This window comes from Hyla sarda, chromosome 2 (assembly GCF_029499605.1).
Source record: "Hyla sarda isolate aHylSar1 chromosome 2, aHylSar1.hap1, whole genome shotgun sequence".
In the NCBI taxonomy this organism is placed as follows: Eukaryota; Metazoa; Chordata; class Amphibia; order Anura; family Hylidae; genus Hyla; species Hyla sarda.
This window is the reverse complement of record NC_079190.1, coordinates 114652888-114680218: the sequence shown is the minus strand read 5'-3', so window position 1 is coordinate 114680218 and position 27331 is coordinate 114652888. Positions and strand designations below refer to the sequence as shown.

The following is a 27331-nucleotide window of genomic DNA, read 5'->3' as shown; positions in this document are numbered from 1 at the left end:
CTCACCTCACACCGGACGTCCTCTCTCCCCTCCTCCCCCTGCTCTGTGTTTTCCCCATGCAAACTTGCAACCTCCCCGTGGTGGATTAGGTCCTGTGGAGACAGAGCAGGGGGAGGCGGAGGGATAGAGCTGTGTGCGGGGGAGGGGAAGAGCTGTGTACCGAGCTGTGTACCGAGCTGTCTACGTCCTTTCTCTCCCCCTGCTGTGTCTTCTGAGCTGCGCTTTCCATCCTCCGGGAGGGGAGATGATGGGGCGTGGCTTAATTATGTAACGCAAACGTGCGACCTCGGGCTCTGCGGTCAGCTGGGGGCCGCCGCCCCCTACATACACCCTGAGCGCCGATGTGAGGTGCAGACTTGCATCCGCTCCTGCGCTTCACACCGGCATTAAAGAAAAATAAGGGGGAAGTCGGTCTGTCCCTGCTTGCTCGATACAGGGCTAAATCTATAAAAAAAAATCAACTGCCCGGCTCCCAGAACTACTTGTCCCGGGCGTCGGGCGATAGGATTTCCACATCCCTGCTAACATGCTGGTGTTGCCCCATGCTTTTCATTTTCACAAGAGGTAAAAGGAAAAAAAGACCCCCAAAATTTGTAACGCAATTTCTCCTGAGTACGGAAATATGTGGATGTTAAATGCTCTGCAGGCGCACAACAAAGCTCAGGAGTGAGAGCGCCATTTACATTTGAGGTGATTTGCACACTGGTGGCTGATCGTTACAGTGGTTCTGACAAACGCAAAAAAATAAAACTACGCACATGTGACCCCATTTTGGAAACTACACCCCTCACGGAGCGTAACAAGGGGTATAGTGAGCCTTAACACCCCACAGGTGTTTAACAATTTTTCATTAAAGTTGGATCTTAAAATTAAAAATTGCATTGTGAAAAGCCGAAAAGGGGGCGTGGTATGTCACTAAGGGGGTGTGGCCGGCCCAAAAAGGGGCGTCGTTTCACAACCCGACCGATTTACTATTGAATTCACAGAAAATCCTGTGGATAAATGGCTGGAAATATCCACCTAGAAAAAGCTGGTCAGAAAATGTTCCCGACTTTTCCCTATAGTAAATAGAGAGGAATCCTGCAAGTCTGACACAACTTTTCCCACTAGCAAAAACCTGACACTCTTAGTAAATGAGGTCCAATGTGTCTGGAATTGATGGCCATGTGCGTTTACAAAGCCCCCGTGGTGCCAGAACAGTGGACCCCCCCCCCATATGTGACCCCATTTTGGAAACTACACCCCTCACAGTATGTAATAAGGGGAGGAGTAAATATTTACACCCCACTGGTGTCTAACAGATTTTTTGAACAGTGGTCAATGAAAATAAAAAATTACATTTTTCATTTGCACAGCCCCCTGTTTTAAAGGTCTATCAAACGCCAGTGGGGTGTAAATGCTCACTGAACCCGTTATTACATTCCGTGAGGGGTGTAGTTTCTGAAATTTGGTCCACTGTTCTGGCACCATGGGGGCTTTGTAAATGCTCATGGCCCCCGACTTCCATTCCAAACAAGTTCTCTCTCCAAAAGCCCAATGGCGCTCCTTCTCTTCTGAGCATTATAGTTCACCAGAGCACTTTACATCCACACATGGGATATTTCCATGCTCAGAAGAAATGGGGTTCCAAATTTTGGGGGGCTTTTTCTCCTATAACCTCTTGAAAAAGGTAAATTTAGGGGGAAAAAACTCAATTTTAGTGAAAAAAAAATGTAATTTACAAATCCGATTTTAAGGAAAAGTCATCAAACACCTGTGGTGTGTCAAGGCTCACTGTACCCCTTGTTACGTGCCTTGAGAGGTGTAGTTTCCAAAATAGTATGTCATGTGCTTTTTTTTTTTGTTGTTGTTCTGGCACCATAGGGGCTTCCTAAATGCGGCATGACCCCAAAAACCATTTCAGCAAAATTTGCTTTCAAAAAGCCAAATGTGGCTCCTTCTCTTCTGAGCATTGTAGTGCGCCAGCAGAGCACTTGACGTCCACATATGGGGTATTTTAATACTCAGAAGAAATGGGGTTACAAACTTTGGGGGGCATTTTCTCCTATTACGTCTCGAAAAAATGGCAAATTTGGGAAAAAACACTGCATTTTAGGGGAAAAAAAATATTTACACATCCGACTTTAACGAAAAGTCGTCAAACACCTGTGGAGTGTTAAGGTCACTGTACCCCTGTTATGTGCCATGAGGCGTGTAGTTTCCAGGATAGTATGCTATGTGGGGTATTTTTTGCTGTTAAGGCACCATAGGGGTTTCCTAAATGTGACATGCCCCCCAAAAACCATTTCAGCAAAATTCCCTCTCCAAAATCCCATTGTCTCTCCTTTGCTTCTGAGCCCTCTAGTGCACCCACAGAGCACTTTACGTTCACATATGAGGTATTTCCATACTCAAGAGAAATTGGGTTACACATTTTGGGGGCATTTTCTCCTTTTACCCCTTGTAAAAATTCAAAAACTGGGTCTACAAGAACATGAGAGTGTAAAAAAATTGAGATTTTGAATTTTCTCCTTCACTTTGCTGCTATTCCTGTGAAACACCTAAAGGGCTAAAAAACTTTTCTGAATGTCATTTTGTATGCTTAGAGGGTTGCAGTTTTTATAATGGGGTGATTTATGGGGTATTTCTAATATGAAGGGCCTTCAAATCTACTTCAAAACTGAACTGGTCCCTGAAAAATTCCAATTTTGAAAATGTTGTGAAAAATTGGAAAATTGCTGCTAAACTTTAAAGCCCTCTGATGTCTTCCAAAAGTAAAAACATGTCAACTTTATGATGCAGACATAAAGTAGACATATTGTATATGTGAATCAATATATAATTTATTTGGGATGTCCATTTTCCTTATAAGCAGGGAGTTTCAAAGTAAAAAAAAATGCAAAATTTTTAAAAATTTTATCAAATTTTTTTCTCCAAGAAATGATGCAATTTTCCACTATGTTAAAGTAGAATATGTCATGAAAAAACTATCTCGGAATCAAATTCATAAGTAAAAGCATCCCAGAGTTATTAATGCTTAAAGTGACTGTGGTCAGATGTGCAAAAAATGCTCTGGTCCTTAAGGTGAAAATGGGCTTTGTCCTTAAGGGGTTAAAAGACAGATGAAATCTTAATTATTTCTGACACAAATAGCATGAAAATTGTTTAGAACCGCATTAGTCTATAATACTTACAGACATTGACTTGATTAGTAATTTCTCCTGATAGCCTGTAAAAAAAAAAAAGAAAATATATTCATTTTCTAGTATTGGAAATTATCATCATCTTGGAATCATAATTAGTTTTTTCTTCCTTCCTAGCTTTGATTTAGTCCAGTGTTTCCTAACCAGGGCGCCTCCTGCTGTTGCAAAACTACAACTCTTAGGATGCCTGGACAGCCAAAGACTGTCTGGGCATGCTGGGAATTGTAGTTTTACAAGGCTTAGGGGCTTTTAAATAAAGTCACTGTCAAGCACATATATTATTACTGCAATGTTACTTACCTGCTCTCCTCTCCCTCTAGCAGTTTCCTGTAGGTGGCGATCTCAATATCCAAAGACAGCTTGACATTCAACAATTCCTGGTACTCTTTGAGTTGACGGGCTAAATCTTGTTTGGCTCTTTGCAGTGCCGCCTCCAGTTCAGCCAGTTTATTCCTGGCATCACTGACTGCACTTTCTCCTCGCCCCTCAGCATCGGATATGGATAATTTAATCTTGGCAACCTAGAAAAGTACCATCGAAGTCCAATTTTTTACATGTAAATATAGTGTATGGTCAAGGTAAGATAATAGTAAGGCGGCAATAAAACAAAAAAGGAAATATTACCTGTTGCTTTACACTTTCAATTTCAGCTCTGATTCTCTGTATTGCTCTGCTAAGCTGTGAAATCTCATTCTTCGTGTTCTTCAGCTCATCTCCGTGCTGGCCAGCTGCATTTTGCAACTGCTGAAACTATTGAAAAACAATAAACCAACAAAAAGTTAAGTAAGGTAAAGAAAAATGTATGCACATTTAGTTTTTTGCAATACCCTTATATATATATAATATATATATATATATATATATATATATATATATATATATATATATATATATATATATTAAAGAGTTTTTTTTTTAGAGTCTGAGATGAAGGAGCCTGCTAACTTTTCCTTGTCCCATCACTGTTCGAAGGGTTTTAAGGAACATTAAAGGAGTTATCCAGGAATAGAAACACACAGGTAATTTCTTTCCAAAACCGCTCCATGTCTGTCCCCAGGTTGGGTGTGGTATTACAACTTGGCTCCATTCACTTCAATGGAATTGAGCTGCAGAACCACACACACCCTGGAGACAGATAGGGAAAAGTTTTATAAAGGATTTACCTGTGTTTTTCTATTCTTGGATAACTCCTTTAATTCAATACTGATGTTGATGGCCATGCAATCACTAGTGTTGCTCACGAATATTCGCAATTCGAATATTATTCGCGAATATCGCATATTCGCGAATTCGCGAATTTCGCGAATATAGCGCTATATATTCGTAATTACGAATATTCAATTTTTTTTTTTTCACAGTACACATCACAGTGATCACCCCTCTCTGCTTCCAGCTTGTGTGGAGTAAAGAAGGCTGTAATACTACTGTGTGAGACTGGCGCGCGAAAATTCGCATATGCGAAAATTACACGTATGCTAATTTTGTTTATGCTAATATTCACATATGTTAATTTTCGCATACGCGAATGTTCGCACATGCGAAAATAAAACGAGAATATAAAGAATATGCGAATATTGGCGAATATATGACGAATATTCTTCCATATATTCGCGAATATTTGCGAATTCGAATATGGCCTATGCCGCTCAACACTAGCAATCACCCCAAGTTTTGTTTCACAGGTGGCTATACGCATACCCAGGGTCATAACTGACATAACATGTAGCATAGTCAGGGGCAGTCCTCTATTATCCAGTTGACAATGGGTTTAGCAATAAATATATAAAAAAATTCAATTGAATCTTAATTTTTCGGAATTTGTTTCATATAGTGAGTCTCTGGAGTCTCTGCTCCTATACACTGTATATATTGGGCCACTTGGAGGTCAGTGGTAATGCTGAATTCTCCATGTACAGACCTGTGGATGTGAAGTGTTTTAAAGCTCAGTGAGTGAACAGGAATAGGAGTGCCTCTCTGTTACTGTACATTGCGTGGGGAGGCAATTACTCCGGTGGAAAACTATTTATTTACTTATTTTTCAAAGAGAAAGTTAAACAGATTTGTAAATTACTTTTATTAAAAAATATGAATCCTCCCAGTACTTATCAGCTGCTGCATACTACAGAGGAAGTTGAGTTGTTCTTTTCTGTCTGACCACTGTACTCTTTGCTGACACCTCTGTCTGTGTCAGGAACTGTCCAGAGTAGGAGAAAATCCCCATAGAAAACCTCTCCTGCTCCAGACAGTTCCTGACATGGACAGAGGTGTCAGTAGAGAGCACTGTGGTTAGGCAGAAAGGAAATTCAAAATGAAAAGAACTCCCTGTGGCTCATACAACAGCTGATAAGTATTGGAAGGATTTAGATTTTTTTGTAGAAGTAATTTACAAATCTGTTTAACTTTCTGGCACCAGTTGATAAAAAAATATATATATATATTTTCCACCGTAGTACCCATTTACCCTCTACATCCAGCCCCCGGGAATGTCTTAGTTCAGCCAGAGGTAAGCAGCAATGGTGTATACCGTGCTGCCTACACTCAGTACATTTGTGGGACCAACCAATCTGTACAGCCCAGTATTTTACTGTAGAAATCTAAATCAGCTCTTCAGTCCCAATGAAATCCAATGGCTGATAGAAACAAATCATTCCAAAATTAATTTTAGAAGACTCACTTATCTCTAGTTGTATTATAAAAAATCCTTTGCATATAAAGACTAAATAGCAGAAAGATAAGGCCGTAGTTTCCTTGTGCAAAACAGAACACTGTTCCTGCACCTGAACACATTCCACAATATCAAATATAGAACAATATACCAAAAATATAGTCCCTATAGTCACTATTTCAGTAGTGTAATGTGAAGACATTTTCCAACCTTATTCTTGTAGGCCTCTTCCGCTTCAGCTCTGCTCCTATTGGCCTGTTCCTCATATTGAGCCTTCACTTCAGCGATAAGGTCATCCAGGTTCAGTGACCTATTGTTATCCATGGATAAAATAACAGAGGTGTCGGACGATTGTTGCCCTATTTCCCCAAGCTCCTGAAAATTAAAGAATGGAGATAAAAATTAAGAAAACAAGCATGATTCAAGAATTTCATTTTATGGCTAGATTTCATCTTAAATGTCTTATTCTCTTCATTATCCAAAGTGTGAATGTGGCTAATGATTTTTTCTGTTTCATTTCTTTCTTTGTTTTATTTTAGACCTTTTTTTTTACCTATGACTCAGTTACCTGTTCATACAAAGCTCTCAGGAAGGTGATCTCATCATTTAGTCCATTAATTTTAGTTTCCAGGCCTACTTTGATCAGATAGGCTTCATCAACGTCCTAGGAATTAAGAAGAAAGAACCATTATGTGAAATATCAACATAAAATATATCACAAAGTTGTTTTACATAAAAGATATATCTATATATCTATATATATATATATATATATATATATATATATATATATATATACATATATTTTTTTTTTTTTTTATGTTTTGTAATTTTACAGTTAATCATTCTCATTGTATCTTATTTTGGTTGTGGCCTTCCAAAAAATGATCTTCTCTAAAATGTATGTAAAAAAAATGATGTTGGCATAATGCTAATTAATTCATTGTAATGTTAAATGTTCATATATTACATATACATGTAACTAAAATATACTGATAATATTAAGGATACACAAATTTTAGAGGTACCTCCTGGGGCTGTAATATGACCCTGTAGGTGAGGAACCAACAGCTGGCCTGGTGGGGGTATAAATACTCCCATCGGCCATTTGGTCAATGCCATGCCTTACCATAACCCACATGAAGATACTGTGGTACAGCAAAACATGTTGGGGGGGGGGGGGCAGTCGTATGTTCTTCATCAGTATATCAGTTCTGCAGGCTCTGTACAATAACTCAATATATGTATAGGGCGTGGGCATGGTTTATGCCATTATATATGATATGTTAGACAGCACAGCCTTACTAAGATTTTAATCAATTTTTATCACTAAATTTATTATTATTACATATTATTACATATTATTTTTTATGATATCTAATAAAAGTGTGTATCTGTCTCTGCAGCTATTGTCTGTGTGTCTCTGTGAGAAGTCCAAATACATGAAGTGAGGGTGGGACAAGCTGGGCTCTGCAGGCTCCTGGATTGTCAACAATCCTGCTGTATGAGCTGTGAGCATGTCACAGAGCCCTGCTTGTCCTCAGTGCACAGAGTCCTGCTTGTCCTTCGTGTACAGAACCCTGCTTGTCCTCAGTGTACAGAGCCCTGCTTGTCCTCAGTGTACAGAGCCCTGCTTGTCCTCAGTGTACATAGCCCTGCTTGTCCTCAGTGCACATAGCCCTCCTTGTTCTCAGTGTACAGAGCCCTGCTTGTCCACAGTATACAGAGCCCTCTTGTCCTCAGTGTACAGATTCCTGCTTGCCATCAGTGTACAGAGCCCTGCTTGTCCTCAGTGTACAGAGCCCTGCTTGTCCTCAGTGCACAGAGTCCTGGTTGTCCTCAGTGTACAGAACCCTGCTTGTCCTTAGTGTACAGAACCCTGCTTGTCTTCAGTGTACAGAGCCCTGCTTGTCCTCAGTGTACAGAGCCCTGCTTGTCCTCAGTGTACAGAGCCCTGCTTGTCCTCAGTGTACAGAGCCCTGCTTGTCCTCAGTGCACAGAGCCCTCTTTGTTCTCAGTGTACAGAGCCATGCTTGTCCACAGTATACAGAGCCCTGCTTGTCCTCAGTGTACAGATTCCTGCTTGCCATCAGTGTACAGAGCCCTGCTTGTCCTCAGTGTACAGAGCCCTGCTTGTCCTCAGTGTACAGAGCCCTGCTTGTCCTCATTGCACAGAGCTCTGCTTGTCCTCAGTGTACAGAGCCCTGCTTGTCCACAGTGTATCGAGCCCTGTTTGTCCTCAATGTACAGAGCCCGGCTTGTCTCCAGTGCACAGAGTCATGCTTGTCCTCACTGTACAGAGCCCTGTTTGTCCTCACTGTACAGATCCCTGCTTGTCCTCAGTGTACAGAGCCCTGCTTGTCCTCAGTGTACAGAGCCCTGCTTGTCCTCAGTGTACAGAGCCCTGCTTGTCCTCAGTGTACAGAACCCTGCTTGTCCTCATTGTAGAGAACCCTGTTTGTCCTCAGGGCACAGAGCCCTGCTTTTCCTTACTGTTCAGAGCCCTGCTTGTCCTCAGTGCACATAGCCCTGCTTGTCCTCAGTGCACATAGCCCTGCTTGTTCTCAGTGTACAGAGCCCTGCTTGTCCTCACTGTACAGAGCCCTGCTTGTCCTCAGTATACAGAGCCCTGCTTGTCCTCAGTGTACAGAGCCCTGCTTGTTCTCAGTGTACAGAGCCCTGCTTGTCCTCAGTGTAGGAGCCCTGCTTGATCTCAGTGTACAGATCCCCGCGTGTCCTCAGTGTAGGAGCCCTGCTTGATCTCAGTGTACAGATCCCCGCTTGTCCTCAGTGTACAGAGCCCTGCTTTTCCTCAGGGCACAGAGCCCTGCTTGTCCTTACCGTACAGAGCCCTGCTTGTCCTCAGAGCACATAGCCCTGCTTGTTCTCAGTGTACAGAGCGCTGCTTGTCCTCACTGTACAGAGCCCTTCTTGTCCTTAGTATACAGAGCCCTGCTTGTCCTCAGTGTACAGATCCCTGCTTGTCCTCAGTGTACAGAGACCTGCTTGTCCGCAGTGTGCAGAGCCCCGTTTGTCCTCAGTGTACAGAACCCTGCTTGTCCTCAGTATACAGAGCCCTGCTTGTTATCATTGTACAGAGCCCCGCTTGTCCTCAGTGTACAGAACCCTGCTTGTCCTTACTGTATAGAGCCCTGCTTGTCCTCAGTGCACATAGCCCTGCTTGTTCTCAGTGTACAGAGCCCTGCTTGTTATCATTGTACAGAGCCCTGCTTGTTCTCAGTGTACAGAGCCCTGCTTGTCCTCAGTGTACAGAGCCCTGCTTGTCCTCAGTGTACAGAGCCCTGCTTTTCCTCAGGGCACAGAGCCCTGCTTGTCCTTACTGTACAGAGCCCTGCTTGTCCTCAGTGCACATAACCCTGCTTGTTATCAGTGTACAGAGCCCTGCTTGTTCTCAGTGTACAGAGCCCTGCTTGTTCTCAGTGTACAGAGCCCTGCTTGTCCTCAGTGTACAGAACCCTGCTTGTCTTCAGTGTACAGAGCCCTGCTTGTCCTCAGGGCACATAGCCCTGCTTGTCCTTACTGTACAGAGCCCTGCTTGTCCTCAGTGTACAGAGCCCTGCTTGTCCTCAGTGTACAGAGCCCTGCTTGTCCTCATTGCACAGAGCTCTGCTTGTCCTCAGTGTACAGAGCCCTGCTTGTCCACAGTGTATCGAGCCCTGTTTGTCCTCAATGTACAGAGCCCGGCTTGTCTCCAGTGCACAGAGCCCTGCTTGTCCTCACTGTACAGAGCCCTGTTTGTCCTCACTGTACAGAGCCCTGCTTGTCCTCAGTGTATGGAGCCCTGCTTTGTCCTCAGTGTACAGAGCCCTGCTTTGTCCTCAGTGTACAGAGCCCCGCTTGTCCTCAGTGTACAGAGCCCTGCTTGTCCTCAGTGTACAGAGCCCTGCTTGTCCTCAGTGTACAGAGCCCTGCTTGTCCTCAGTATACAGAGCCCTGCTTGTCCTCAGTGTACAGAGCCCTGCTTGTCCTCAGTGTACAGAGCCCTGCTTGTCCTCAGTGTACAGAACCCTGCTTGTCCTCATTGTAGAGAACCCTGTTTGTCCTCAGGGCACAGAGCCCTGCTTTTCCTTACTGTTCAGAGCCCTGCTTGTCCTCAGTGCACATAGCCCTGCTTGTCCTCAGTGCACATAGCCCTGCTTGTTCTCAGTGTACAGAGCCCTGCTTGTCCTCACTGTACAGAGCCCTGCTTGTCCTCAGTATACAGAGCCCTGCTTGTCCTCAGTGTACAGAGCCCTGCTTGTTCTCAGTGTACAGAGCCCTGCTTGTCCTCAGTGTAGGAGCCCTGCTTGATCTCAGTGTACAGATCCCCGCGTGTCCTCAGTGTAGGAGCCCTGCTTGATCTCAGTGTAGGAGCCCTGCTTGATCTCAGTGTACAGAGCCCTGCTTTTCCTCAGGGCACAGAGCCCTGCTTGTCCTTACCGTACAGAGCCCTGCTTGTCCTCAGAGCACATAGCCCTGCTTGTTCTCAGTGTACAGAGCCCTGCTTGTCCTCACTGTACAGAGCCCTTCTTGTCCTTAGTATACATAGCCCTGCTTGTCCTCAGTGTACAGATCCCTGCTTGTCCTCAGTGTACAGAGACCTGCTTGTCCGCAGTGTGCAGAGCCCCGTTTGTCCTCAGTGTACAGAACCCTGCTTGTCCTCAGTATACAGAGCCCTGCTTGTTATCATTGTACAGAGCCCCGCTTGTCCTCAGTGTACAGAACCCTGCTTGTCCTTACTGTATAGAGCCCTGCTTGTCCTCAGTGCACATAGCCCTGCTTGTTCTCAGTGTACAGAGCCCTGCTTGTTATCATTGTACAGAGCCCTGCTTGTTCTCAGTGTACAGAGCCCTGCTTGTCCTCAGTGTACAGAGCCCTGCTTGTCCTCAGTATACAGAGCCCTGCTTTTCCTCAGGGCACAGAGCCCTGCTTGTGCTTACTGTACAGAGCCCTGCTTGTCCTCAGTGCACATAACCCTGCTTGTTATCAGTGTACAGAGCCCTGCTTGTTCTCAGTGTACAGAGCCCTGCTTGTCCTCAGTGTACAGAACCCTGCTTGTCTTCAGTGTACAGAGCCCTGCTTGTCCTCAGGGCACATAGCCCTGCTTGTCCTTACTGTACAGAGCTCTGCTTGTCTGCAGTGTACAGAGCCCTGCTTGTCCTCAGTGTACAGAGCCCTGCTTGTCCTCATTGCACAGAGCTCTGCTTGTCCTCAGTGTACAGAGCCCTGCTTGTCCACAGTGTATCGAGCCCTGTTTGTCCTCAATGTACAGAGCCCGGCTTGTCTCCAGTGCACAGAGCCCTGCTTGTCCTCACTGTACAGAGCCCTGTTTGTTCTCACTGTACAGAGCCCTGCTTGTCCTCAGTGTATGGAGCCCTGCTTTGTCCTCAGTGTACAGAGCCCTGCTTTGTCCTCAGTGTACAGAGCCCCGCTTGTCCTCAGTGTACAGAGCCCTGCTTGTCCTCAGTGTACAGAGCCCTGCTTGTCCTCAGTGTACAGAGCCCTGCTTGTCCTCAGTATACAGAGCCCTGCTTGTCCTCAGTGTACAGATCCCTGCTTGTCCTCAGTGTACAGAGCCCTGCTTGTCCTCAGTGTACAGAGCCCTGCTTGTCCTCAGTGTACAGAGCCCTGCTTGTCCTCAGTGTACAGAACCCTGCTTGTCCTCATTGTAGAGAACCCTGTTTGTCCTCAGGGCACAGAGCCCTGCTTTTCCTTACTGTTCAGAGCCCTGCTTGTCCTCAGTGCACATAGCCCTGCTTGTCCTCAGTGCACATAGCCCTGCTTGTTCTCAGTGTACAGAGCCCTGCTTGTCCTCACTGTACAGAGCCCTGCTTGTCCTCAGTATACAAAGCCCTGCTTGTCCTCAGTGTACAGAGCCCTGCTTGTTCTCAGTGTACAGAGCCCTGCTTGTCCTCAGTGTAGGAGCCCTGCTTGATCTCAGTGTACAGATCCCCGCGTGTCCTCAGTGTAGGAGCCCTGCTTGATCTCAGTGTACAGATCCCCGCTTGTCCTCAGTGTACAGAGCCCTGCTTTTCCTCAGGGCACAGAGCCCTGCTTGCCCTTACCGTACAGAACCCTGCTTGTCCTCAGAGCACATAGCCCTGCTTGTTCTCAGTGTACAGAGCCCTGCTTGTCCTCACTGTACAGAGCCCTTCTTGTCCTTAGTATACAGAGCCCTGCTTGTCCTCAGTGTACAGATCCCTGCTTGTCCTCAGTGTACAGAGACCTGCTTGTCCGCAGTGTGCAGAGCCCCGTTTGTCCTCAGTGTACAGAACCCTGCTTGTCCTCAGTATACAGAGCCCTGCTTGTTATCATTGTACAGAGCCCCGCTTGTCCTCAGTGTACAGAACCCTGCTTGTCCTTACTGTATAGAGCCCTGCTTGTCCTCAGTGCACATAGCCCTGCTTGTTCTCAGTGTACAGAGCCCTGCTTGTTATCATTGTACAGAGCCCTGCTTGTCCTCAGTGTACAGAGCCCTGCTTGTCCTCAGTGTACAGAGCCCTGCTTGTCCTCAGTGTACAGAGCCCTGCTTTTCCTCAGGGCACAGAGCCCTGCTTGTCCTTACTGTACAGAGCCCTGCTTGTCCTCAGTGCACATAACCCTGCTTGTTCTCAGTGTACAGAGCCCTGCTTGTTATCAGTGTACAGAGCCCTGCTTGTTCTCAGTGTACAGAGCCCTGCTTGTCCTCAGTGTACAGAACCCTGCTTGTCTTCAGTGTACAGAGCCCTGCTTGTCCTCAGGGCACAAAGCCCTGCTTGTCCTTACTGTACAGAGCTCTGCTTGTCTGCAGTGTACAGAGCCCTGCTTGTCCTCAGTGTACAGAGCCCTGCTTGTCCTCACAGAGCCCTGCTTGTTCTCAGTGTACAGAGCCCTGCTTGTTATCAGTGTACAGAGCCCTACTTGTTCTCAGTGTACAGTGCCCTGCTTGTCCTCACTGTACAGATCCCCTTTTGTCCTCAGTGTACAGAGCCCTGCTTGTCCTCAGTGTACAGAGCTCTGCTTGTCCTCACTGAGAATGACAGGTACACTTTAAGTCATAATTATTCAGCAAAAGCACTTGTGGTATATACAGATAGCAAGTACTCTTAATTCCTTTCAGAAAATATTTTTTCTGGATTAATGCTATAGTTACAAAGTTCTGGCTCAATATAGGATAAAAAGAAAGGAGGTTGCACACCACACTATCACCACCTCATCAAATGTATCCTCTGTATAAAAATAAATGACATACAGTAAAGCATGTGTCTTGAATGTTCATTATCATTTTAGGTTGGCTTTGCACTGCATTCTTACCTTTTTGAGCAGCACAAAATCATTCTCAGCTGCAGTTCTACGGTTAATTTCATCAGTATACCTAGTAGAAAATAATTGTAATAATTTGTCATGATCATTTTAAAAATAAATCACAACGCAATCAATAGTTATAATCATAATTATGCATGTCCTACACCATGCAGTGAATCCTAAAATAGTTCCTAATACCCCAGGAAATCCACTTCTCCACAATTTCTAACTATGAAAATAATATTTGAGAAAAAAACTAGTGGGCAAAGTAGTACTATTGAAGTGCTTGTACAGTTGTATGGTTATATAAAAAAAAGAAAAAAAGGAAATGTATGCTGCAGTAGTGACCTACCTTTGAGCAGGCACTTGCTCATATTGACATTAGACCAGGAATCGGAACACCCAAATAAATATTTCAATGACCGGGAACCACCCCGGAAGAAGCCAGTCTTTGGCGAAACGTTGGGTGGTAAGGGCCCACGCTTCAATACCTCCTTGTCCACTTGGTAATTTATCTTGGTCTTTATATTTATTCTACTATGTAATGTGCTTCTATTACTTGTTATGTGCACTTGCACTGCTGATATAAAGTTATTACTATTTAACTATGTTATGTGAGCCCTTACTTCTGTTCCAGTGTTATACTGGCTAACTCACTATGTCCATGGTTTCTCAGGGTATATGTTTATATATATTTTTAAGTGATTTTACTCATTGTATGAATAAAGTCACTATTTGGAATCCCATAAATGTTTTTTTTTTTTGTGTTTGTATATTTCAATGTCAATTGTAGATATTGTATAAAATAGAACCATATTATGTTTTAACCCTGAACTAAACTCTAATAAAAAAACAAAAAGGGGAGTTGTGAATGCGTTAAACCCTAGTATTTCCCTTTTAAATTCACATGGGACAGCAGAAAGCAGAATGGGTTATGCTAATAAAATCTTACAACATTTTATCGGACATTTTGTAGAAGCCTGATTGGCAGGAGTCCAACAGCGATGACCGTAATAAGTGGTGCACTTTCCATCGAAATAAATAAGTGTTAAATATGTGATCAGCAGAGTTTCCATTACCAGAACCCAATTTAACTTTTATGATATATCAAAGTCTACTTTTTAAAGGGTTTTTTCAAGACCCACTGCAGTCTTCTTCTTCCTCCGTCTGATGATTTCCATGACTCCTCAGCTAATCCCTGGTCTGAGCAGGCAGCTCCTGCCCACATAACACATAAGAAGGAGGAAAACACTGACCGCAGCAGGAACTGGAGGTTTGGAAAGTGACAGCGACAAAAGTGTGCAGTCTTTTATATTTTGAATGCTCAGAGAAGCATATAAAAAAAAGTTTTTTTGCCCCATAAAAAATATTTAGGTATAGCATAAGCATATAGAAGCATAATAAGTTTATGTTATGATTCTCAGCCATGACCTTTTTTTTTATCTCCATAGTCCTTTCTAGCACTGAGACATAAGCATTTTTGATAATATGTGAAGGAGGCTCAAAAGCCCAGGGGGTGTACCCACCCTCTGTGTCTTTTATACGCCTACCCTGTCTTTAACTGACAGTGGGCCAAGAGGAGGTCATTAAGGTGGGATGGGCTGTCTGACCCTGACGGAGAATGCCCTCTGGGCACTTGAGTCTCCATTACATATCAATAAAAAGGCTTATATCTTGGCACTGGAAAGTACTATGGACAGGTCCTGCTTACAGATCCATTTTCAAGTCTCCTTTTTTAGGACAAGAAAATACCAGTGATAACAAGTAATATGGGAGATAGGAAAATATGAATTACTTTCTCCTATTCATGTCATATATTGAACATAAATGATAATTCTTCAGTCTAAAGGACGTGTACTACGAGCTAAACCCTGGTACTTGTCTTATGAACTTACTTCAATTTAAAATCCTCAACCCGATCCTCTTCATTACGTACTTCTGCCTCAAGTTTACCCTTGTCACTCAGTATGCTATCCAGCTTGCTTGTCAATGAGTTAATGTAAGCATTAAAGAGGGGCTCAATGTTACTTTTTGAACTTGTTTGACCTGCTTGTTGCTGTAGCAGGCTCCATTTGGTCTCAAGAACCTTATTCTGCTGCTCAAGGAATCGAACCTATGGAAAGAGAACAAGATGCAGTACATATACAGATTATTCACAGTAAGTTAAATGTGATGCATTACAAATTATATAACAGTAGATCACGACCATAGCAACATATACACATGATGCACAGACACAGAGATCCATAATGATATTCAATGTTTTTTTTAGCAAGTATAACAAAGCATTAGTATGATAATAGAAATCTACTGGGGAATCTGATAGCATAATATTCAATGGCATTATAAAATAAAATGTTATATGTTAAAGATTGTACCTTGTCTATGAAAGACGCAAACTTGTTATTCAGGGTCTTAATCTGTTCTCTTTCTTCTTTCTTGACTACTGAAATGTTGGGGTCAATATTTAAGGCAAGTGGAGATAGGAGGTTCTGATTGACAGTCACGTTTACAATGCCTGCAGATGGTAAGGCAGCTGCAGAACCACTGAATCCTCTGCTGGCTCCCAAGCTACCAAATCCAAACCCCGGCCCAGATATCTTATTGCTGCTAGCCCCCACGTTAAGAAGACTTCTGCTACCAAAGCTTCCAACAGGTGCAGAACGAAGATTTGCGCCACCACGTTGAGCAGATGAGCTGATGCTGATCCTGCTGCTGCCTCCTACAGAGGATGAGCTAAACCCTTTGGAAGATGCTCCATATGAGCTTTGAACACGTTGACTCCGACTCATTGTTGACTTCAGTAGAACAGAGCAGAACAGAGAGGAATAAATGTAGACAAGTTTACCTAGTGAACAAGTGCATTGCATTTACTTCTCTTTTGCTTATATCTTGAGAAGAATCTGGGCTTGGTCACTTTTACGAACAGATCAGTTTACATTAAGGCCTTTGCCTTAGAGAAATATGTTGTTGTCAACCTGCTAAACTTAATATAAACCAAGTATGTTGTTTTGCTTGAAGGCTTCTGCATTATTGCTGCTGTAAATGTACATAACTGAGAGTCTCTAAAAATGCTGGGAATGGACAATTACATATATTGTGGCTTTACCTGTTTGAATGTTGCTCACAATGCTCTAGTAAATGCACCAAATGGATTCTTCATACCAGTCATGTTTTTTAAGAGCATTGCCTTCTGTTTTAGAGTTTTTAGAAATGTGTCTACAAACATCAGTCTTAAAGGGGTACTCCGCCCCTAGACATCTTATTCTCTATCCAAAGGATAGGGGATAAGATGTCTGATCGCAGGGGTCCTGCAGCTGGGACCCCTGTGATCTCTCTGCAATACCCGGTGTTCGTTTAGAAAGCAGGGTGCAGGCGCCAGGGGGGTCGTGATGTCATGGCCACACACCAGCTATGTCACGCCACACCCCCTCAATTCAAGTCTATGGGAGGGGCGTGGTGACCACCATGCCCCCTCCCTTAGACTTGCATTGAGGGGGCGTGACATGACTGAACAAAATGTTCCAAACGCTGGCGCAGCGGAGTACCCCTTTAAGCCTCTTCCACACAGCATTATTTTGTTTTTAAATTTTACATCAGGATTTATAAGCCAAAACCAAAATGGATCTAAAAAACAAAAGAGATACAAAAATTTCCATTCCAGGGCAAACAACTGCAATGGTTCATTATCTAAGTACCATGACACAGCCACATGCACATGCCCTATGAGCGAGCATACATTAAGTAATGGTCTACTCCTGAAGAAAATGTGATATGAAGATGCAACTCCAACATATGCAAATAAAGAATTTTTTATTTTTTATACAAATCTTGATGATATTCACTAAATATAATTTATATAAATATAAACATAGTTTAGTGGTCTCCATTGCATTTATTGAGAACAGTGAGGCCTAATGGATTTTTTCTGTTGTTACTGATCAAGTGCCACAATAGCTATCCGATGTGAACACATTCAGGTAATAATGCATGTAGAAAATTTTTGCAAGGACCGGACTATACAGGCTGGCACTGTGCTGAGCTAATGACACAGTGCACTTCAATGAATCACATGTTTAGGGAGAAGGGGTTACTGATACTGAGTTTGCAAGGTGCTCTGTGAGCAGAAATGAAAGAAACAGGAAACTGTTTATCTTCCTCCACTGTCTTCTAGGCTATATTCACATTTCTGCTTTTTTGCTCAAATTCTGCACAGAAAAGCAGACAGCGGATTTTGGGCAGTTTTGCAGAATTTGAGCAGAATACCAGTGGAATTCAAGCTGAATTTCTGTGCTTTCAAAACACAGATTTCACTCAATTTCAGAGTAACATTAGCTTCAATGGGGCTCTGATTGAAATTTCCACAAAATTTAAAGACGTTATAATTTATATTCTCTATTTATCTCTGCATAACATGTGGCTGCAGAATGGATTTATGGGAAGATCGCAGGGAATGAATTAATAACATACAAAACTTTTTCCAGTTCACTAAAAACACACGAGTTATAACAGAGGAGAACCCAAGTGAAAATCTTAATTTAGCTATTAGTCAACTAAAACGATTGGAACGCCTTTTGATTTCGGAAATGAGAGTTCTTTGGGAAATAGCTACTTAGGAGAAATACCTTAATTGGAATGTTATTCCAAAGGGGCTACAAACCACAAAAAAATTGTTGGGTGATTTGGTAGACCCAAGAACTTTAGATGATTGGAATGCTATGATGCATGACTTCTCCAAACAGGCGGTGTTATTTATCATTGAAAAAATGGAAATTATTAAAAAGAAACGTAACAAATTTATGCGTGATTCTGTACCAGATGACTCACAATTCCTTAGTGATATCATTCAATCTAATGGAGAATTAGCTCTCCATACTATTGATGAAATTGGAGAAGTAAGTGTTCCGGATACTAACTCTGAACATGACAGTAGAGTATTTTCTATTTGTCCGACACTAACTGCATCATTACTGGACACCCTCTCCAACCATGAGGGAGAGGGTGTCTGGATACAAGGTGCCTCTGGAGATTCAATCCCAGTACAACAAAATACCTTTGCACAGTCAGAACAGATACAGGTATCCATTATGAATATATATGCACCCTTAGAACAGAGTTCACAGCTTGAACCGGAACTAATAGGGAGGTCTGAACCTGAACTAGTAGTTAGTCCTAAAATCAAAAATAACACTGGGGTAAATACAAATACGGGTACTTACAGTATCAATAAAAGGGATCCAAAAATGAAAGGACCTCAAAATAAAATGAGTAGGAATAAAACACAACCATCAACCCATGCCGAACAGACACAAACATCTGTCAAAAAGACTCAAAACTTAGATTTTTTCAAAAGAGAGGTAAGAGAGAAGGGAAACTCGCAAAAAAAAAGAGGGATACATCAATAAGAACTAAAATAAGGACTACAGTTATGGAGAAAGAATCCTCCCAAAAAATGTACAATCTTAGTACCTATACTTTGGAGAAAAATGAAACCAAATTACTACAAAAAGGCCTTATGTGTGCTCCGACGAGTACCTTCTAAAGTTCGAGGCATACATAGGGATAAAAAAGTTTATGCGGAACCTATCTATAATAAAATATTTTTTGAAAAACCCAATAAGCAGTAACCCCAGTAGTCCATCTAGGTATCAACAAACTTCATTAAAAAACAAATCAAAATTCTATCCACATAAAGAATACTCAGACTCGTTCCGAGTATTTGAAAATCTAGTTACTAGAGATGTCAGACGGTATAAAACACGATACCAGAAATCTAATCTTACCAAAAAAGAACAGGTTGCCATACAAGCTCTACAGGATAATAATGACATCATAATAAGGCCTGCCGACAAAGGGGGCAGTATAGTAATACAGTAATAATCAATGCGTTTCCTGCAGGATGGAAAAACGTATCAGAAACTCCCGGGTGACCCTACATCCCCCTTTAAGAAGCAACTTATGGATTTGATCCAAGTGGGGACTAGTGTTGCTCGCGAATATTCGCAATTCGAATTTCGCGAATATAGCGGTATATATTCGTAATTACGAATATTCGTTTTTTTTTTTTCTTCACAGTACACATCACAGTGATCATCCCTCTCTGCTTCCAGCTTGTGTGGTGCAAAGAAGGCTGTAATACTACTGTGTGAGACTGGCGCGCGAAAATGCGCATATGCGAAAATTAGCATATGCTAATTTTCGCATATGCGAATTATCGCGTATGCGAATTTTGTATATGCTAATATTCACATATGTTAATTTTTGCATACGCGAAGTTTCGCATATGCGAAAATAAAACGAGAACATAACGAATATGCGAATATTCGCGAATATATGACGAATATTCGTCCATATATTCGCGAATATTCGCGAATTCGAATATGGCCTATGCCGCTCAACACTAGTGGGGACAACAAGAAGGGAAGAGAAGCAGCGGAACATTTTATGAGGAAGGACAACACATTACCCCTTGACCAAATTTATTTTATTGGGGAGTGCATATCTTATATTTTAAATCACAATTATATTTTATATGAATGTGAATTTTTTTTGCAGACATGGGGCACCGTTATGGGGACCAGGTTTGCATCGGTTGTTCAAACCTTTACATGGGTCATTGGGAGGAGTTGAATATCCTCCCTACCATGGGCCTGGCGTCAGACCTGGTCCTCTGGCTTCGCTTCATTGATGATATCATTTTCATCTGGAAGGGGTCTGAACATGGGTTACAGTTGTTTTCAAATAATTTAAATAAAAATGACTTTTATATCTCTTTTACACCTACCATTAGTCGAACAGAGATTCATTTTTTAGACCTCACCATTTTTATTAAGGATAATGGAATCCACACCAAAACCTTCACAAAAGTAACAGATGGCAATAGCTATATTGATCTTAATAGCTGTCACTTGCCTGCATGGCTTAATAATATCCCCAGAAGCCAGTTTATCCGCCTCCGTAGAAATTGTACACAAATTGAGGAGTTCAAAAAGGAAGCCATGGAACTACAAGAAAAATGCCTTGAGAAAGGATTAAAGAGGGACACTTTAGAGGACACAATCAAACAGATCCAGGAAATAGATAGGGATTTACTACTGGCTGACAAGGACAAAACAGAGGATAAAAATAAAAATAAACAAGATAAAATTATGGTTCCTGTAATCACAGCGTACAATAGTCAAAGCTCTGCTTTTCGTAAAATTGTGTGTAAACACTGGGAAATTTTGCACGGAAATAGGGTAGTGGGCGAGACATTACCAAAGGCACCCATCTTGATTTTTAGGAAAACATCTAATATTGGCAACAGAATAGCACCCATTACAAAAAATCTCAAAGACCCTAATAGTTTGAATCAATCTATGTTTTTCAAGAAACCAGGCTTTCATCCATGCCGTTCCTGTAAAAGATGTAAAATTACTAAGGAGAAAAAAGCAATATTGGATGTTGAAAGTAGAGACGGTTCATATAAGAAGACTATAAAAACGCACATATACTGTAAAACAAAGGGTGTGATCTATGGAATACAATGCCCATGTGCAAAACTTATGTTGGAAGAACAAAACGCCTCCTCTCCACACGAATAGGGTAACACATCTGTAATATAGAGAGGAGATTTGCAGTCATCCATTATCGAAACATTATCTGGATTGCCATAATGCTACCTTTACCTATTAATTTTTTTTTGGAATGGAACATGTGAAAAAACACTGGAGGAGAGGCGATTATATCGCTGCTATGTCAAGAGCTGAAGCAAAATGGATTTTTTATTTAAATACCTTGATTCCACATGGACTCAATATTGATTTTGAATTATTTGCGCATATGTAAGGATGTTACACCTTAATTTTTTTGCAGATCAGCCTTTATATTCATATTTCCTGAAGAATGTATTGGACCAGGTTCATATTGTGCGTTTTAGATGCCTTTAATGAATGTTTGCTATACAAGGACATTTGGTACCCCTAATATAAAGAAGTATAAGCAGGAGGGAACCATTGAATGGTGGTAGTAATACTCTCATTAAGTCTCAGTGAGGGAGTGGAATATGGTACTGCTATAAGTCACTGTGACCTAGGAGGATAATCTATCTCTGATAAAGGAAAGCGTTACTTTCCGAAACGCGTTAAATGCTTTTTGGCTTTGCGCTCTCCCTGTAGTAGTGACGTCACTCGCAGTGCTAGGTCACAGCACTCCGTTATCCACTAACAGTACAGCAAGCTGATGAGAGGCCACCGGCCAGGGCAGATCTCCCGGCTAATAGGCTGACTGGAACCACAGACTTCTGTAAACTACTCCAAGCAGAAAAAGCAAGTACAACGGGACAAGCTCCATACTATCAAGGACGCTGACTTACAGCATTGCAGGATTTTTAAGTGGAGACAAGAACTTCCCTCTGGGCAGAGATTCTGAGTACACTTCCCATCAGGATTTTAGTAAGTGAGCCTCTATTACTATTTATATATTTTTTTTATTAGAGCGCGGATACACATTTATATATATTGTGTACAGCTCCATTTTTGGTGGTCTTAGCCCAGATCCACCTGTTGTATCTAGGCAGCTTGTACAGAATCTATTCAGCGCTGGTGTCATCTTTCCATTTTGTTATAATTTATATTCTGCTATGTGAAGGGACAATAGAATCCCCATTAAAGTCAATGTGCAGTAAATTTTGGGGAATTTCCAAGCAGAATTTTCCAGCCAAATTGTGCACAGAAATTCTACTGTGTGAACATATCTTTATAGAGAAAGAATTCCCCTGCCAACCACCTTGCAGTACTGGTTTAAACAGAGCATTAGGGTCCATGCATGTTGTTATATTATGTATAAATTTCTTGTAAAAAGGAGCCATGATAAAGCACTCTAGAAGGCCTTTAAGCACATACAATAAATACTTCCTTATGCCTCCTATTTCTTATTCATGCATGGACAAATTGGCTATTCATGCATAGAGACATTTTCTGTATGAATCAGGCAAACTGCCATGAGTGAGGGAGAACTGTGCAAACACTACCACTCTTGCATAGAAATGACATGCCAACCGGTGGACTCCCAGAGAGTCCCACTATCACCCGCCAGCCTCACCATATTCGATTGACCAACTTACAGCTGTGAGTGCAGAGAATAGAAAAATATGCCAAATAGTCATCTGAGAAATTAACAAACAGTGAAAACATACCAGAACTCAGATCTTGATCACAAAAGGGGACAAAACATAAGAGAAGGCAGACTGGACAAGGCTGTTCCAGGACCACCCATGCAGGGAAAAGACATCAAATTTAGTACTGCAGGGGGGAGGAGAGAGGGAAGAGCAAATGTTGGGGGTAGCATACCAACACAATCTAGTGACACAATGCGTAAAATCAGCATATGCCAAGTTAATTATGGGGTGGCCCAGTACGGGATGGTGCTTCCCTGTACTTCTCCTACCCTGTCAGGCAGAGTCTCTCCATGTCCCCAGGGCCCCCTTTATGTATCCTCAGTGTACATAAGTTGTGATATTATTAATGTACTATGTCTTTAATTGTTATACCATGTGATTGTTACCCGGAAGGCACTAGTTACCAGGTGACTCCCCCAAGTGACCTAGGGGCTCCTTGCACAGCCCCCCTCTATAACTCGGGGAGGGGCTGCAATCTCTCCTGAGGTCCAGTGCAGTCAAGTCATCTTAGTGTGTGTGTCCAGAGCATTGGAGGCCTCAAGCCTAAAGTCTGCAGCCACCTGTTGATTGCAAGTGCTGGACCCCCCTTGCACCCCCTTGCAACAGCGCACCTGAGGCAATCGCCTCACTCGCCTCATCGGTGCAACAGCCCTGATTACAGAACATGAAAGTGCAAAAAATGCAAACTTCAAAAAACACTATAATCTGTGATCAAAAAAGAGGTAGTATTATATGTGACAAGGTCATCAAGGGTGGATTTAAAAGGGGAGCAGTTTAAGTTGTAGAAATTTCTGCAACAGTCCGATCCATAAACCTGAGGGGAACTCTGAGATTAAAGGGGTATTCCAGGCAAAAAACTTATTTTTATATATCAACTGGCTCCGGAAAGTTAAACAGATTTGTAAATTACTTCTATTAAAAAATCTTAATCCTTCCAATAGTTATTAGCTTCTGAAGTTTTCTGTCTAACTGCTCAATGATGATGTCACGTCCCGGGAGCTGTGCATGATGGGAAAATATCCCTATAGGAGCTGCACAGCTCCTGGGACGTGAGTCATCAGAAAGCAGTTAGACAGAAAACAGCAACTCAACTTCAGAAGCTAATAACTATTGGAAGGATTAAGATTTTTTAATAGAAGTAATTTACAAATCTGTTTAACTTTCCGGAGCCAGTTGATATATAAAAAAAAGTTTTGGCCTGGAATACCCCTTTAATGTTTATCCACCAGTTCGTTTCAAAACAATTTTATCCAGATTTGTAATTTTCTTCTACTTAAAAATCTTAACAATTCCACTACTTGGAGCTGGAATAACCGCGGCTGCTGGCACCAGACTTGCCCTCCAATGGGCCCTCAAAAAAGGATTAAAAAAATATGAAAATAAATTAAAATTAAAATAAAATAAAAAAATCTCCTTAATCTCTTCAATTGTGACGCCATATGGTCTCCCGAACCTGCTGCCACATCCGGGAGAGGAGGATGGGATAGGAGGACGGGAAAGGAGGACGGGATAGGAGGACGGAATAGGAGGACAGGATAGATGGACGGGATAGATGGACGGGATAGGAGGAAGGGATAGGAGGACGGGAAAGGAGGTCGAGATAGGAGGACGGGAAAGGAGGTCGAGATAGGAGGACGGGAAAGGAGGTTGAGATAGGAGGACGGGAAAGGAGGTCGAGATATGAGGACGGGAAAGGAGGACGGGATAGGAGGACGGCATAGGAGGACGTGATAGGAGGACGGGATAGGAGGACGGGATAGGAGGACAGGATAGGAGGTCGGGATATGATGACGGGATAGGAGGTTGGGATATGACAACAATATATAAAGGACGGGATATGAAGTCAAAAGCTTCCTCCTTTGTTTATTTTCCTCCCCAGCAAGGATTAGGAAGGAAAAACCGCGCAACGCCGGGTACTCAGCTAGTATATATATAAAACTTAAAGTGTGTGTGTGTGTATGTTCCAGCATCACGTCCAAACGGCAAAAGATATTAACCCCTTAAGGACGCAGCCCTTTTTCACCTTAAGGACTGAGCCGTTTTTCGCAATTATGACCACCATCACTTTACAAATTAATAATGCGAAAACGCTTTTACCGAATATTCTGATTCTGAGATTGTATTTTCTTGACATATTCTACTTTATTTTGGTGGTAAATTTTCGGCGTTAATTGCATCCTTTTTGGTGAAAAATCCCAAAATGTCATGAAAATTTTGAAAATTTAGCATTTTTCTAACTTTGAAGCTCTCTAATTGTAAGGAAAATGGATATTCCAAATAATTTTATTTTTCTTCACAAATACAATATTTCTGCTTTTTGAAAAAATTAGAGGGCTTCAAAGTAGAGCAGCAATTTTCAAAAATTTCATGAAAATTGCTAAATCTGAAGGGACAGATGTTACAGAACTACAACTCCCAGCATGCCTGGGCAGTCGAGGCATGCTGAGAGTTGTAGTTTGGCAACATCTGGAGGGCTACTGTTTGGGCACCACTGTAACAGTGGTCTCCAAACTGTGACCCTCCAGATGTTGCAAAACTACAACTCCCAGGATGCCCAGACAGCCTTTGGCTCTCTGGGCATGCTGGGAGTTGCAGTTTAACCCCCCTAGTGGTTGCCACAGTAAAGATCGATTTACTTTCACTTTCAATCCCCCCCCCCACTGTCGATTCCCTACCTGATCAGGATCCTGCAGGCTCCAGCGAAGATCCCAGGTCCCCAGGCATCTTCTCCTGCAGGTACAGGCCTCCATCTTCTTCCCAAAGCCCCTCGACATCCAGGGGCGGGCAGAACGGGGGGTTGCCATGGCAACTCACTGTCCTGCTCTGCCATTGGTCAGAACTCCGTTCTGAGTAATGGCAGGGGATAGGAGTAGATCGCAGCTTTGCAATCTCACTCCAATCCTTTAGGCTGATCGGGGCTGTTGCTGACAACTCCGATCAGCCCTATTTTCCGGGTGATCGGGTCACCAGAGACCCCATCAGCCCGGAATTGGAGAAAATCGCATGTCTGAATTGACATGCGATTTTCTCCGATCGCCGACATGGGGGGGGGGGGGGGTCCGGCTCCGGTCCCCAACCGGCTAGCGGTGGGGACCGGATTTCCCACGGACGCCCTCGGTCCTTAAGCACTCGGAATGCAGGGCCTGTGTCCTGTGTCCTGAAGAGGTTAATATGAAACTTGGCACACATGTTACTTATATGTCAACAACAAACATAGGATAGGTAATTTAACCCTTACTCCCCCCATTTGCCAGGGTCAGGGTTTCTGTTTAAAGTCCCATACAAATCTATGGAAAATATATGTTACTGCATAACTTCCAAACGGCTGGAGATATTTCGATAACACTTGGTCACATGTTATTTATATGTCCACTTAAAATATAGGATAGTTAATTTAACCCTTAACTACCCCATTTCTGAGGGTCGGGGTTTTCATTTAAAGTCCCATGCAAATCAATAGGAAATGAATGTTCCCACATAACTTCCGTACTGCTGGAGATATTTCAATACCTGGTACACATATTACAGGTCAGGATATGAGGACAGGATAGGAGGACGGGATAGGAGGTCGGGATATGAGGTCGGGATAGGAGGTCGAAATAGGAGGTCAAGATGGGAGGTCGAGATAGGAGGACGGGATATGAGGACGGAATATGAGAATGGGATACGAGGACAGGATAGGTCAGGATAGGAGGTCGAGATAGGAGGTCGAGATAGGAGGACAGGATAGGAGGTCAAGATAGGAGGACGGAATAGGAGGTCGGGATAGGAGGTCGCGATAGGAGGTTGCGATAGGAGGTCGCGATAGGAGGTCGAGATAGGAGGACGGGATATGAGGACCAGTGCTGCAGCACACAGTTGCTGTGTACTACACCCAAAATTGCACTTTTTCTCTCAATCTCACTCCCTTCAGTGCATCTAGGCAGGATTTGTGCTTGAGATAAATTGCTGCTGTTCTGTGCAACACACTGTGCAACATACTGCTCTCGTTCCCTCTCTGTAATAGAACACTGTAGACAGTGACTGGGAGGTGAATCGCTGCAGTAAGAAAGCTTTTCTGTAAAACACACACTGCTTTCTGTGCAACAGAAAGCTGACTTGACTAGGAGGTAAATCGCTGCTGGAAAAAGCTTTTCTGTGCAACACACAGCGCTGTATGTTCCTATCTATCTCTCGGCAGTGAAAGGCTGAAGTGACTGGCCGCAATATGGCTGCAGATTATATAGGGCTGTGACATCACGGGGGTTTCTGGCTGCTGATAAGCTGCATGTGATTCAGGGTTATCCCACCTACCCTTGTTCCCGCCTTCCCAGAATTCCTTACCCCATGTCCTCACATGTGGATCCGCCATTTTAGATGCCCTGGAGCCTGGGCCGCACTAAATGGAGTTTAATGAAGCGATTCGAGTGATAGAATCGCAACGATATTCACATTCTTTGCGAATCAAATTTTTCCTGAAATTCGTAACAAATTCAGATTTGTTAGATTCGCTCATCTCTATTTATGTTAAATAAAATTTGTGTTATATTTTGTGATACATTCAGTGAACTGTGGGGATAACACTATCTTACCTCATTGTTGTTCTGTGGATTCACCATTCTTACACACTACCAAACATTTTTTACATTTTTTTTCTTTACCTGTATCTTCTGAAATCAAAAAATCATTTATTTAAAAGACTGTTAAAACAAATTTAAGATTTGCATAATTTTTGTGGGATCATGTTTTTGTAGAATTTCCTGTTTGGTAAAAATAACATGTTACTTTTTTGTGGATCCGTATTACTACAGAAATACAACATTTATATTATTTACTACTTATATACCATATTTTGACCCTATTTTTCCTATATATTTTACCCATGGAAATGTTTGATGGCTTGTTTTTTAGGAGCTGTAGTTATTCATGTTTTTTTGGAGTACAAACAAATTAGTCAATTGTAAATGATGCATCTCAACATGGAGCCCACCCTCTAGTACTGGCAACCGATGACTTAAGTCAAGGAAATGAGCCAAGTGGTGATCCCTATCAGGTAGCACCCTG

The 27331-nt window shown here is 42.5% G+C and overlaps 1 protein-coding gene across 5 annotated transcripts in view; it reads right to left on the bottom strand.

The window, feature by feature from the left end:
- The window catches only part of LOC130355325 (keratin, type II cytoskeletal 7-like), a 40956-nt gene that overhangs the window by 5188 nt on the left and 8437 nt on the right, over window positions 1-27331 (bottom strand). The window contains exons 1-9 of one of the 5 annotated variants that reach the window (XM_056555349.1): window positions 20044-20482; window positions 15510-15929; window positions 15027-15244; window positions 13141-13201; window positions 6416-6511; window positions 6058-6222; window positions 3807-3932; window positions 3483-3703; window positions 3174-3208 (exon numbers count right to left, since the gene is read on the bottom strand). In XM_056555349.1, coding sequence (XP_056411324.1) covers window positions 3174-3208; window positions 3483-3703; window positions 3807-3932; window positions 6058-6222; window positions 6416-6511; window positions 13141-13201; window positions 15027-15244; window positions 15510-15929; window positions 20044-20049 — 1348 coding nt within the window. In that variant the 5' untranslated portion in view covers window positions 20050-20482. Of the gene's footprint in view, window positions 1-3173; window positions 3209-3482; window positions 3704-3806; window positions 3933-6057; window positions 6223-6415; window positions 6512-13140; window positions 13202-15026; window positions 15245-15509; window positions 16013-20043; window positions 20483-24963; window positions 25198-26859; window positions 26944-27331 lie in introns of those variants that run through there. The other 4 variants (XM_056555347.1, XM_056555351.1, XM_056555350.1 and 1 more) reach the window with 4 other exon arrangements.